Genomic DNA, 13,444 nt, shown 5'->3' with positions numbered 1-13,444 from the left:
CTTTGCTGGCCATTCCTCTTCACGGGGTGGAAGGGCTCAGAATTTTTCTTCAAGTATGAAGCAACTCGCTCAGCAACGAGTTTTGTCAAACTTTTTTTTATTGTAGGGTTTAACGCGCCGACGCAACGCAGGCGATGAGGCGCGAGTTTTGTCAAACTAGCTGACGGTCGGTGCTCTGGTTCACTACAAAGGCGACGTTCTCATAGGCAACAGACATACTGACATCGAACTTTGTTGTCTCATAGGCAAGCTCAAAAATATTTCCAAGCTCTTCAAACAACTCATTATTTGATGTAATAGTAAAATTAATAACATAAGATTCTCTAATAAGTTTCCTAGAAAATATTAACGTTGTTGTTAACCACCAGCTTGGTCTGCAGAATAGTAGGCACAACTGTTCCGCAAAAATACCCTTTACATCTTTTTTTCTCAGCTTTAAAACAGCCTGTTTTATTTTTCAATTATATAATAGCACACCATTTTTTGCATTTCTGGGTCACCGAGTTCGAATATATGGCCACTAAAACGTTTCTATCCAAGCCAATGACGAAACTAAGGCGGCCTGTGGTATAATAGAGGCCCATGACGACACGACACAGGTAGCCTTGATATGAGCCACATTGACGCTAGCGCCAGATTCCTCTCTAGTGTATATTGTAAGAAACTCTACGAAAGAACATCACACAAACTTCTTTGACTTATCTATTTATTTCTTTTAATCGCTTTTAGTAACATTGTTGAGCTCTCTGCTTGAATGCAAGCTTTGTTGCGTAATCACATTACCGACCGTCACCGCCGCCACACTATTGTCTGCTCTTATGTTACAAGTTTATGGCGCTATCACAGAAAAAAACATCCCCCTCGCGAGGGGCACGATCAAATGCAGAGCATTTCCGCGGGGGGTGCGCCTGCAAGTCGTATGGATTACGTATTGGTTGTTGTTGTTGTAATTGTTGTCTTCCAGCGTAGACATTGTCGATGAAGTCGATGGTGAAACGTGAAACGTGCCGTGAACCCCCTGCCGCGGCTATGACGCAACGTGGAGCGGCTATGACGCAACGTGGCGCGGCTATGACGCAGCACAATCCAACACAATCCACTTTAATCTAATCCAATCCAAACCAATCCAAGCCAAGCCAAGCCAAGCCAATCTAAGCCAATCCAATCGAATCCAATCCAATGCCCCTCGTGAGAGAGTGTTATAGCGCCGAAATCGCGCCACCACACGAACGCGTGATGTTGACGTCACGATCACACCACAGATGTTAGCGACCGGAGCGCGCGCGAACGACATATGTGGTTTAAGCGCGAACCGACCGCGGCGAGAGAGCGCGATGCGAGCGCACCCCCCCCCCCCCCTGTTCTTGCGCGCGAACCGACTGTTGCTCAGCGCGAACCCAACGCGGCGAGAGAGGGTGTTGCGCACGTCCCCACCTGTTGTGCGCCCGAACCGAACGCGGCGAGAGAGGGTGTTGTGAGCGGAGAGAAGGGGAGGAGGACGCGGGGGAGAGGGCGCAGCTGTGGCCGACGGCTGAATGAGTCAAGGATATAAGGCGCGTTCGTAAGCGTCTATTCTGTGTCGGCTTTGTGGCGCAGTGGCTAGAGCACCATGTACCTTGCGTTCCGCCCGCAGAGGCGTGGGATCGAAACCTGGCGCCGGTATTATTTCTTTATATAGTGTAGGGGGAGCGATGCGGACTACGGACGCCAACGCGGGTGACATCGTGAGTTACTGAAATGCTCTGCATTTAAAAAAAAAAGTCTTCCCAGCAATGTGTTTGTGTGTAGAGGTGCAGCCGACTTTAAGTCTTTGTAAGATGGCTTGTCCATAATGAGTGTTGCTCAGTGAAGCCCGACCATCTTCGGAGGAAGTATAGAGAACTTTCACGGGAGAGTTACGGTTATCGATGATCTCCCCCTCCCGAGCTTCGCCCCACTTATCATCATTCATTCCGTGGATATGGCGTGATTTTTTATTTTTTTATATAGTGTAGGGGGAGCGATGCGGACTACGGACGTCAACGCGGGTGACATCGTGAGTTACTGAAATGCTCTGCATTTAAAAGACGGCCGGGACCATCGGTTGCATGACGCGGTAATGAGAACAAAACGCCACGCCTGATAACGGCAGAGCGTACTGATGCCGCCGATTCACTCAATCGTCAAGCTCGAACTCAATCCATGTGACCCACCAGCTTACCAGGAGAAGTGCGGACAAATGCCACGCGTTGGGTCCTCTTTGTCATGGAGAAGCTTGTACTGGCCTCTTTTGTTGCTCTTACGCCAAACAAGTAATTTTGGTTTTATTGCCAACCATAAAAATAAAATAAGGCACGTTATTTGTATGCTCTTCAATTGCTGACTTGGAAACATTGAGAACAATTATTTGTTTCGATAGAAAACAGCTTTAAACCACGCGTCATGCGAAACTGCTCCTGCTGCAAATTCACGGGTATTTCACGATTCCCAAGGTCGGTGAAATTCTTTGCCCTATTTCACGGCGACAGGAGCTGCCATTTGCAAGCTTTTGCGTAACAGCATGTCTCCTTTACGCAAGCTGAAATTGCGGTGTGTGGCGTAAGCCTTCCCGCAAACTATTTAAATTACTTCCTGTCTTCTCAGTCAATCAGAGGGAGCGCGTGCCATACGAGCCTATTGTTGTTGAATAGCAAGCTCAGGCCTACGTTGTCATGTCTGCATTTCGTCTAGTTTTTCATTTCCCGCCAAGAATTCAGCGCTTTCAGTAGAGAGAAATAAGGAAAACTTTATAACTGGTGCCAGTAAACTTCCTGCCTGTGCGCGTGCGCGCGCGCTCACGCACGCACAGCCATGACGGTTACTGGCACCAGTACAGTTTACTGGCACCAGTACCAGCATGACGTTTACTGGTGCACGCTCGACAGGCCGTCGTTGTTCCTCCGATCTTTTCTCGGTTCGTTGCACTTAGTATTTGCATTATCAAGTACCAGCATGACGTTTATTGGCGCTCGCTCGACGGGCCGTCGTTATTCCTCCGATCTTTTCTCGGTTCGTAATTATTTGAAGGATCACGCACCGCGGTGGCTCAGTGGCTAAGGCGTTGTGCTGCTGAGCCCAAGGACGCGAGTTCGATGCTTGGCCGCGGTGGACGATTTTCTGATGGAGGTGAAAAGCGAAAACGCCCGTGTGTTCGAGATCTCGGCGCACGTTAAAGATCCCCAGGGGGTCGAAATTAATCTGGATCCCTCCACTACGGCGCGTCTCATCGCCTGCGTTGCGTCGGCGCGTTAAACCTCACAATCAATCAAAAGAATAATGTGCCGGTATGCTTGCATACTTCGGCATGAAAGTTTCACCTGTATGATTCCTCGCAACCACGACAACGCTACGGTAGCCTATGGCGACTCTGCAGAGGAATGCGTGCGCCATCTCATAGCCAGAGCTGATAGTGAGCTTGAAGATGGCTTCTGATACAATTAACAACTTCGAGCTCCTTGGACAACCCCGCATCTAAATACACGCGTGGGGTTCAAAGAAATCTATAAGGATGATATGGTGGGAGGACGCTGCTGGTAAAAGAAGTCTGCATGGGGGACATAAGCACTTCTTATGCCATAGGATGCCAGAGGCGCCTTTCTTGCGCCTCACGTTATCGGAAGGCTTTGTAATCTTGCTACGCGAGAAGATTTGCTTTGCCATCGGCATAACGCTTTGGAATGGCTTCTATCTGTCTCCTACGCGATCCGTCACTTCTCGTTTCTGCCGCCGCGTGACGGAAAAGTTGACGGCGATGGCGAATTCGATCCGCTGCTTCTCTGTTCACTCGTTGGGCTGGCTTCTTTTCTTCCTTCATTTGCGGTGTACTGACGTGGACGGCCACCTATCGCGGCTACTAAGGAACGCCTCGTGCTATGGAACGTCTTCGAAGGAGCCGTTTTGCTGTTACCGACGCTGATGACAGTGCTGACGTGGACGACGACACCTAGAGCTGTTTAAGCTTTTAGTTCCGCCGTGCAGCGTTAGCAGAAGAAAAAAATAGCAAGAAAAAAGACTGAACACGCGTGAGCGTGCGCTTCGTGAGGAGCGCCCGGCGTCGGCCAGTTCGACGTTCAAGAACACTCCACCCAGCGTTCATGGCGTGATGCTCTTCTACTCGCCAGCTCACGCGCGTTCGCGCCTGAAGTGGAGAGCACAGACGCCAAGCATACAGACACCGAGTTCGCGAAGCCGGTTGCCGTGCCAACGCGCTCCACTTCGGGAGAGAGGTGAAAAGCTGCGGACAAAACGATCCGGGCCTGCCAGTCATGGAGAACTTTCAGCGGCAAGTTCGGAAGTCCATGTGAGGTGCAACATCCGGGTCTCCGACGAAGGGAGAGGGGCCGCCAGCTCTTCTGTTTCTCCACCCTTGTACCACTAGTGCAAACTGCGCCAATTCTTTCTTATTTATTTTGCTCAATGGGACATTTAATGCTTCCACATTAGAATAAACACTTCCAACGTCTTGGGTTTTCGCTTGCGAGTACACGCGCCGTCATTACGTAGATGAGGAGGCCGGTAATTTCTCGCAACCACGGATGAAGACCGTATTGCGCGGAGGACGCCGCAGCAGCTACAGCTGACGCTGCAAAAATGCGTTCCAATCAAAAGGAACAATCGAAATAGCTCCGCCCTCCACTTTTTCTCTAAATCCGTGCCTGCATGGTTTCCCATATGCACAACTGTTCTCACAATCATTCTCATCATTCTCGCACAATCATTCTCGCTGACCACGTGTAATTCATAATAAAGCTTGCACAGAATACAAGGATTCCTGTCCTTGCGAAAGGGTAAGTAATATCCGTGCGCCTACCGTTGTTTCTTTCCAGGACCATCCCCGAGAAAGTTCGGCATGCCAGACACCAAGTTACCATGCCAGAGCCATTCCCATCTCCCTGCCTACAGCCAGGGCGCTGTAATTGAGGATGGGGTCGTGCGGTCGAGTATGCCGGAGCTGCCCGTTCCTGACATCGACTTTGTGACTCACCTGCGTAACACATGGCAGAAATTCAGGGAGCGGACTGCCCTGGTGAGGATGACACCTGAAGGATTTACTGAGCGTCCGGCCGTATTGGGGTGAAAATATCGTTATGAAATTACTTGGGTTCAACACAAAGAACTACAGAAAACGCTCCGCTACTTTATTGAGCGCTACGAAACTAATACGTTACGAATGAGTTCGCAAAAGGTGCAATGAACATTTTGAAATATCTTCCCATTTTGTTAGAATCTAGCAAGTAATTATTAAAATGTTTACAGATTTACGAACACTGTTTTTGCGTTTACTCAGCTTTCCTTTACGCCTACATTCTTGCTTCATGTTCTCTGTGTAATCTGGAATATCGGATTGTTATTTCAAGGCGCAAACCTTTTGCGGCCCATGATCTGGTGTAGTAAGAAGCGAAATTCACGTAACTCGTGGTTTCATAGCACGCCAGGCGAAGCCTTCAGCTGCCTTCAGTTTACTTACTATTTGGTTATAGGGTATCGCGCGATTTGTGGCTCCACAGCGCGTCAAACGGAACCGTCAATAGACCTGGTATTCGTGTCGGACATAAAAAGCGCTTGCGCCCTTCCTCGGAATGGAAGGGGCTCCGACGTCGAATATACTGGTAGTATCGCTCCGAATGGTGCGCTAGTTATTTTAGAGTCATTTTTAATAAATCTCTTTCATAAAGTCGCTGTTTTAATACTTTTAAAGACAGAAAATGTTTCCCATTATTTAAATATGGCAATAAGCAGCTCATTCCAAATCACAGGCCAATTTCCTTAATTTCAACAAGCTGCAAACTCCTAGAACGCGTTATTCATAAACGTATTGTTGAGTATTTGCACACGAACAACTTTCTGTCCCGGTGCCGGCATGGCTTCCTAGCTGGATTTTCAACAACAACGCAACTCTTAGAATTCCCCCGTGATATTGCTACATTTCTTAAAAACAGGGACAGATGGAGGCAACTAATAAAGCATTTGATAACGTGTGCTATAAAAAACTTCTTAAACTTAGTGCCTCCCTAAACGACTCCAAATTACTTGGTTGGATTGCGGATTACTTGCGTTCTCGATCTCAACTTGTTTTTTTCAACCATGTGCAGTCCTCCCGAGTTGAAATCACGTCAGGTGTACCGCAAGGCTCTGTGCTCGGTGATCTCTTATTTATTATATTTATTCATGATGTCGTCGAGGCCATCTCTGGAACACCTATAAACATACGTTTGTATGCCGATGATCGTGCGCTGTATAACTGTGTAGGGCGTTATGTCGGGGCGAAAGAAAGGAGCCTCGGACAGGACGACCGTTCCTCTGCAAGGCAAGGCAGATTCTATTTTGTGATAACTGAGCAAGACCCGGGGCCGAATTCTCTAAAACGACGGGGCGTCGCTTTGAAACGACGGGGCAGCGCCATGCAAATGCATCTGTTCCGGGGTTGGGGCCGTCGCTTTGGGGAAGCTGTGCACACAGTGTGTGCTGCAGAGAAGCACTGTGGCAAGGGCGCGAAGCGACACCTACTGGCCCCCATCATTTCACTTGTCGCTTCGCGCCCTTGCCACAGTGCTTTTCTGCGGCTCACACTGAGTGCACAGCTTCCCCAAAGTGACGGTCCCAACCCCAGAACACATGCATTTGCATGGCGCTACCCCGTCGTTTCAAAGTGACGCCCCGTCGTTTTAGAGAATTCGGCCCCCGGTGTCCTCGTGCACTGGCGCTGCCGCGCATCATTTCACGCAATGTCGCTCGGGCTGCTGCGCGAGGCGCGGCGCTCAATCCACCGTTGCCGCTGGAGCTGCTTCTATAGGGCTCCCCTCCAAGAGAGGAGCGAGGGTGACGAGCGAAAACGTCATGCTTGTTTTTAGTGAACATGTCGAGGTGGTCTTGTTGAAGGGGGCAGAGCAGTCTCGAGCGAAGTGACTTTGGCGGAAGGCTCGAGGTAGGCGGGCTTCAGTCGTTAAATGGCCACGGTGCCTTGGGATCCATTGAAGTCCAGGACGAACGTAGTCGAGTGGCGGTGAACCACCGGGTACGGACCAAGGTAATGAGGCCGCAGTGATCGGAAACGGGTCCGTACTGCACAAAAACATGCGTGGCAGTTTGAAGGTATGGGTGCATGTAAGCCGTCTGGTACTTTGGCAAGGCGTGTGGGCTGAGGCCGAAGGTGCCGAAACACTGCTTGTAGAAACTTTACTAGAAGTAACGTTGGCTTGTAGCTGATCGATGTACGTAGTCGTTGGCAGGGTGGGGGTGCGAAAACTCGTCGAACAGGTCCGCCGGCAAACGCAGAGATGTACCGTAGACGAGCTCAGCATACGTGCCCGAAAGGCCCACGTTGTACGCACATCGGATTCCGAAAAGCGTCAGAGGTAGTCGTTGGACCCACTCTGTTGGGCAGACGTGCGCAGTGAGTGAAGCCTTGAGGTGTCGATGGAAACGCTCGACGAGGACGTACGACTGCGAATAGTGCGCAGCTGTTCGTAGACTAGTCCTGCCGAGAAGGTGTAGTAGTTCTGTAAACAGGGAAGCCTCGAACTGCGGGCCGGGATCAGTAACGGTCAAAGGACATCCGTAGCGCGCCACCCAGGTAGAAACAAAGGCTGAAGTTACTGTGGAGGCCGTGATGTCGGGGAGAGGGCAGGTTTCTGGCCAACGTGTAAACCGGTCAACACAGGTCAGGGTGTGCCGGTAACCTTGTCAAGGGGGCAGCTGGCCGACGAGCTCAATGTGAACGACGTAAAAACATTCATCGGGCCTGAGGAATGGTTTGGAAGGGGGCAAAGAATGCCGTCAGACTTTTGAACGCTGGCACGGCGTGCAGGCACGTACCCAGTCTCGAATGTCAGCATTCATATGTGGCCAAACGTAGCTGGATGCAATGAGTTTCTGAGTTTCCCGAATACCGGAATGGGCCATGTTGTGGATGGTGTCAAACAAGCGGCGGCGATGTAAGACAGGCAGGAAGGGTTGGGGAACCCCTGTGGACGTGTCTCAGACGATGGGTCCACCACAAAACGGTACATCTTCAAGCTTGAGTGCTGTAGGTACTGCACGCAGACGGGAGAGCTCGCTGTCGTTGACTTGCGTCGTAGCTAGTTCGTGAACGCCAAGCGGGTCGGTAGGTACTTCATGCGTTGTCGGTGAAAGGGAATTTACATCGTCCATGCGACTGAGGGTGTCCGCGGGAGTATTGGCCGCATCACTGACGTGCTGAATGTCGGACGTAAACTCGGAGGGGTGTGCTAGTTGACGCACCTTTCGTGGAGTGTAGAGGGTGTCAGGGCGGTTTAAGGCGAACGTGAGCGGGTTGTGATCGGTGAAGATCGTGAACTTGCGTTCTTCAAGGTGGTGTTTGAAGTGACGAAGAGCGAGGTACATGGCTAGATGTTCGCAAGAACACTATATCGTGCCTGAGCCGGTGTCATGCACTTGGAGAAAAAGGCTAGCGGTTGCCACCCGCCTTGAACTCGCTGCTGAAGGACAGCTCCGACTGCTGAATTTGACCCGTCGGTGATGAGTTCCAACGGAAAAACCGGTTTCATGTGAGCCAGCAGTGCAGCGCCGGCCATAGCGTGTTTGATGGCTCCAAAAGCACTTTCGGCTGCAGGCGGTCCCATTCAAGTGAAGTAGACGAGCGTTTCGTGCAAAGCAGCCTGTCGAGAGGTTCGAGCAGCGTGGCACTGTTCCTAATGAAGCGGAGGTAAACCTTTACTGGCCCTAGGAACTGGCAGAGCTTTGTCACCGACACTGGCTTGGTAAAGTCGATGATGGGCTGGGCCTTGGAGGGAGGTGGACGAATGCCAGTGGTGTCCAAACGATGACCAAGGAAATCTACAGCAGTGGCACCAAACTCGCTCTTGGAGACGATGACGATGCCATGAGCAGCGAGATGCTCTAAGAGAAGGCGCAGATGCTTGATATGCTCTTCCAGGGATGCGCTGGCCACCAGAGTGTCGTCAACGTAGGAGACGAACGGTAGCCCCCGTGTTAAGGCATCAATGAGACTCTGAAATTTTTGTGCATCGTTGCGGATTCCAAATGTTCCAAATGGCATGCGCATAAATTCAAACGGGCTGAATGCGGTTATGATGGCAGTTTTGTGGATGTCTTCTTCTGCAACGGGGATCTGGTGGCATGCACGGACTAAGTCTATTTTAGAGGATATTGTGGCCGCGTGTAGACTGGCGGTGAAGTCTTGGAGGTTGGGTAGTAGATAGCGGTCAGGCCTGAACGGTCTTGGTGTTCAAAGACCGGTAATCTCTACAGGCCTCTGGTAGCCTACAAGCCTCTGGTAGCCTAGGGGTAAACTCGTGGGTTTTTCCCGTAAAGCGTGGGTACGAACCCTAGTGGGTTGCCTCATTTAGCAGACATTATTATTTTTTACTGCAGCATATTTTCTTAGGCAAATTCTACACACTCTTTTCGGAAATAAGAATAGTTCGGTATCTTTCATGACGGTTTAGCATACCAACATGTTTATTAGTACTGCAACTCCTCTAGTACGACGCAGAAAAGGGTAGCAAAGTGTACTGTTTCGCGAGTAGGTACTTCATTAAAAAAAAAAAAGCTACAGCGCGAATATACACAAGGACACAGAATCGTGAACTCCGAGTGAGCTGCTTACGCGTGAGCCCCTTATTCAAAGGGCTCACGTGGGGTGCGTGTAGGCGGCCAGGTTTGTCGAATACGAGCCCTTGCCAGCACACTGACTGTCCCGCCGAGCTGCCTCAATGTTCCTGTGGTTGTTGCTGTTGTTGCTAATTTCATTCCCGCGCATAACAATTTCTGGGATTGGCCAGGAATCAGGAGCTTTGAGAGCATAATGTGCCCGCTTTAAAATACGGCGACTTAGGAACAAATAATATTGAACGGACAACACACACTCAAACACCAGAATTCCTAAAAGAAAAGGTCGATCGATGGCAGAAGTTGGAGTAAAAACAAAAGTCAGAGTTTTGTACAGCCAAAACAAACTCAAGAAGAGCAACTAACACTTTAGGCGCCTTGTCACGCCCATCTCGTGTTCCGCGCATCGCGTGCGCTTCATCGTTGTCTTCCTTTGGCGCGTGCTGGGGTCGGTGTTCCCATTGGTTGCAGTCACCGCGTGCCGCTGGTTGCCGCAATGCGGTGGCTTGCGGAAGCTGCTGATTCGAGTCGGTCAGTAAGCTGGCGTTGGTCGCGAGCAGGGTGGTTGCAAAAGCGGCACCGCTGTCGGTCCGCTCAGCTCTGCTTGCTCGGCGCCCCTCTACCTTGTACGGACCTTCGTGGACCTCACACACCATGGAGGCCGCTGGTAATGGCGTCGAGGAATGCGGCACCCGCAACGACAGCGCCGTCGCGACCGCGTCTGCCCAACAGTTCTTCAGCGGCGGCGGCCGCCAGTCCAGACGCTCACCAGACGCTGTGGCTCGTTCTAGTATATATGCCCATACTGATGACTCTGAGACAAGCCGGCCAGTACTGCGACGTCAAGTTCAGGACCTCCGATGGCGGTGTGCTTTTGGTTCACCGCTTCGTTCTCGCCGATAGCTACGTGGGCTGCGGCGCGCACTGCACCGGTATATGCGACGCACCGGACGCCAGTGTCGGCGACGAGCAGGGAGAGTTGGTAAATTATGCCAGGTGGCTCCCCATCATCCACGTTTTCGTGAGTGACCTGAGTGCACAAATGCTGAAACTCATCGTCGACCTTGCATACCACGTACCGCTCCAAGAGGACGTCACTACAAAACGTTATCGAGGTTCTGCAGTTCGCAGACGCGGTCGACATCTCAGCGGTGCGAAGTGATTGCATCAAGCTGATAGGAGACAGCCTGGAACCGGGCAACTGCGTCGGTACCTACCAGCTGGCCGTGCGCAAAGGGTATACTCGCCGCTGAACAACGAGGCACTCCGTTTTATAGTGCGAAACTTCCAAAAGGTATGGACCATGAGCCCGCAGTTCCAGTCACTGGCGTTCGAGGGGCTGTGGACTGTGCTCCACCACGACGAACTCCGTGCCACTAGCAAATTCGATGGTTCATTTGGCGCGATTCATAAGTGGATCGCCGGGGACGTCGAGGCCAGACGGAGTTGCTTGTATTGACTTTTGCACCTTGTGATCTTTGTCTTCGGCAGCAACGCTGATATGCCGAAAGTGGAGGCCGAACCGTTGGTGCGCGATGACGAGAAGGCTTTCGAAGTCCTGAGTGTTATCAAACAGACGCTGGACATCAGGCACTCTACTGCGAAGACTGGGGATTATACGCTACACCCGACTATCGTCAAGACCATCCCCATAACATATCCGCTATTAATATTAAGGAAACGACTATCCGATCAGCTTTTTAGAACAATGCACAGAAAAGGCCTCGACTGATGGCTCGCGAGTAGTACAAAGGCGGGAAAATATAATCGAATTTAACAAACTACGAATTATTCCACTGTGGGTGGACGGAAGGGGGAAAAGAACAGCGTTAGTGGTTGGGGAGATAGGAGAGGACGTTAAGAGGTAGCGGCGACAGAAGGAAAAATGTCGCACTTGCAAATGTCTTTCGATGACATTCGAGGCAAGCGCATACACAGCCATTTTTTTTTTACTTGAAAGTGTTGTAAGGGCAATTCTACGCATTCTGTTAGAGAATACGGACGGCTTAGTATCGTTCGATTGATTGGGACTTCCAACGCGTTTAATGAATTCTGCGATCCCTCTGATAAGACGTGAAAAGAAGGGGAACGCGGGATGCGTAAAAGCGAAAACGTTTGTTAAATACGCTGCCGGGACCTTTCTGTAGAATACCATCGCCATTATAATCGGTCATAATGGCCGCTTTCACATTTTTGATCAAGGGTCAATACATCCAATGTTGAACAATTTCAATTAGATCATACCCGTACCATGAATATTTGATAAAATTAACCATAGGAAGCCCACAAATACGTTTTTGGGGCTCTTTGCCCATCAGTGACCTTACGTAATAAAAATCCAAATTCTTCTTTTAATATCTGCTACATCATCTTTGTTCATGTCGAAGACACGAAAATACATTCACAATGAATCTCAACCTTCTTTGCTGTAGGAAAAAGCAGCAATAGCATGGCGCTGTGAAGCTGCAAAGCGAATTCTAATAATTTGTACGAAGCAAATGCACTCGCTTGGAGCCCCTGTATACCTTCGAATACGTTGCGTCAGTAAGATAAGTTGTGTGCTCTCGAGGCTGTTCTTGTTCCCTTGCTCAACTCGAGGTTTGTTGAGACCCTCAGAAAGCAGGTTTTATCAACCGAGAGGAGCTTCTTATGACGGCCACAGTGAACTAACACTGGCAGGCCTTCTGCTCGTCCTTCTTTGTTGCTCTGTGAGTTCAAAAATAAAACAAAAAGCGATTCTCTGGCCGCAGATCGAAAACGCGACGGGCGAGCGCTGTAACTACGAGCAGCTGGAGGAGCAGTGTTCCCGGGTGGCCGGGGGCCTACGCGATCTGGGCTTCGGGCCGGGTGACATGGCGGGGCTTCACTGCGGGAGCAGCTTGGACGCCGTCGTCGCTTTCTACGGCGTCGTGCTCGCCGGTGGCTGCGTCGTGCTCGCCAAGCCCAACCTCTCGCAACGTTAGTGCCCTTCATGGTCTCTCCTTAAAGGGGCACTGAAAGCAACTAGCAAGTTGGGCTCAGAAAAAAGTTCAACTGCCCCGTAGCCCTCTCAGAGTTTATTCGGCGGCGAAAGATGCTTGAACTGCCTAGGAGTTACCCGCATTTCCTCCCTCCCGCCATTTCATGACGTTTTGCGTGACGTAAAGGGAGGCCGGAAGTGATTGATACAGCGGTGTGGTCTAGCAGGAAACCTAAAACCTACCAAGCGCATCATCCCGGCCGCAGGAACCACTAAAAAACAACTTTCCTGCTCTAAACGTCCGCAGGCTGCCGCTCTGGGTGCGCCAACCTGGGTGCCGCACGGGACGTGCGATAGTGGGCTAAACAATGTGAATGTGCCGCCCTACCTTTTACTTTACCTACGAAATGTCTAGCAAGCAGTGCAGCCGCACCAAGAACGACGTCAGGGGCGCTCTTATGCTCGTTATGGATAGTATGATTTTAGTCCCTTCGGTGCACTCGACTTGATACGTGGCGCCATCTGCTGGTTCCACTTGTAACCGCGGCCAATCCGTAGTGTGAAAACGAGCATACTCCGGTGTACGAGTACCTGAATGGCAGTACGTGAGCATTTGCGTGCTTTACTAATTGTTTATGACTTATGAAATTTAACGCGTAAAGAAATGTTTTGTGTGTTTCTTTAAGAGCTTGTGTGCGAGCTTCTCGTTCTGTACGTTCCTCACGTGACTCTTAGCACATCCGCTCAGTCGCTGTTTACATCATCTCTGCTGGGCGACTGATAGCATAATTTTATCTATTATTTACGAGATTATTTTAAAGGTACTGCCCCAGAGACTGCTATATTCGTTTTCTG

At 50.5% G+C, this 13,444-nt stretch overlaps 1 protein-coding gene across 2 annotated transcripts in view; it reads left to right on the top strand.

Moving 5' to 3' along the window:
- The window catches only part of LOC144155361 (luciferin 4-monooxygenase-like), a 72,617-nt gene that overhangs the window by 7,315 nt on the left and 51,858 nt on the right, over positions 1 to 13,444 (top strand). For both annotated transcript variants that reach the window (XM_077686732.1, XM_077686733.1), the window contains exons 2-3: positions 4,845 to 5,044; positions 12,381 to 12,588. In XM_077686732.1, the coding sequence (XP_077542858.1) occupies positions 4,845 to 5,044; positions 12,381 to 12,588 (408 nt within the window). The remainder of the gene's footprint in view (positions 1 to 4,844; positions 5,045 to 12,380; positions 12,589 to 13,444) is intronic.

Source organism: Haemaphysalis longicornis, unplaced genomic scaffold (genome assembly GCF_048455015.1).
Source record: "Haemaphysalis longicornis isolate Haplotype H1 unplaced genomic scaffold, Haemaphysalis longicornis Haplotype H1 scaffold_1, whole genome shotgun sequence".
Classification (NCBI taxonomy): Eukaryota; Metazoa; Arthropoda; class Arachnida; order Ixodida; family Ixodidae; genus Haemaphysalis; species Haemaphysalis longicornis.
The sequence above is the reverse complement of the archived record's forward strand: the minus strand, read 5'-3'. Positions and strand labels throughout refer to the sequence as shown.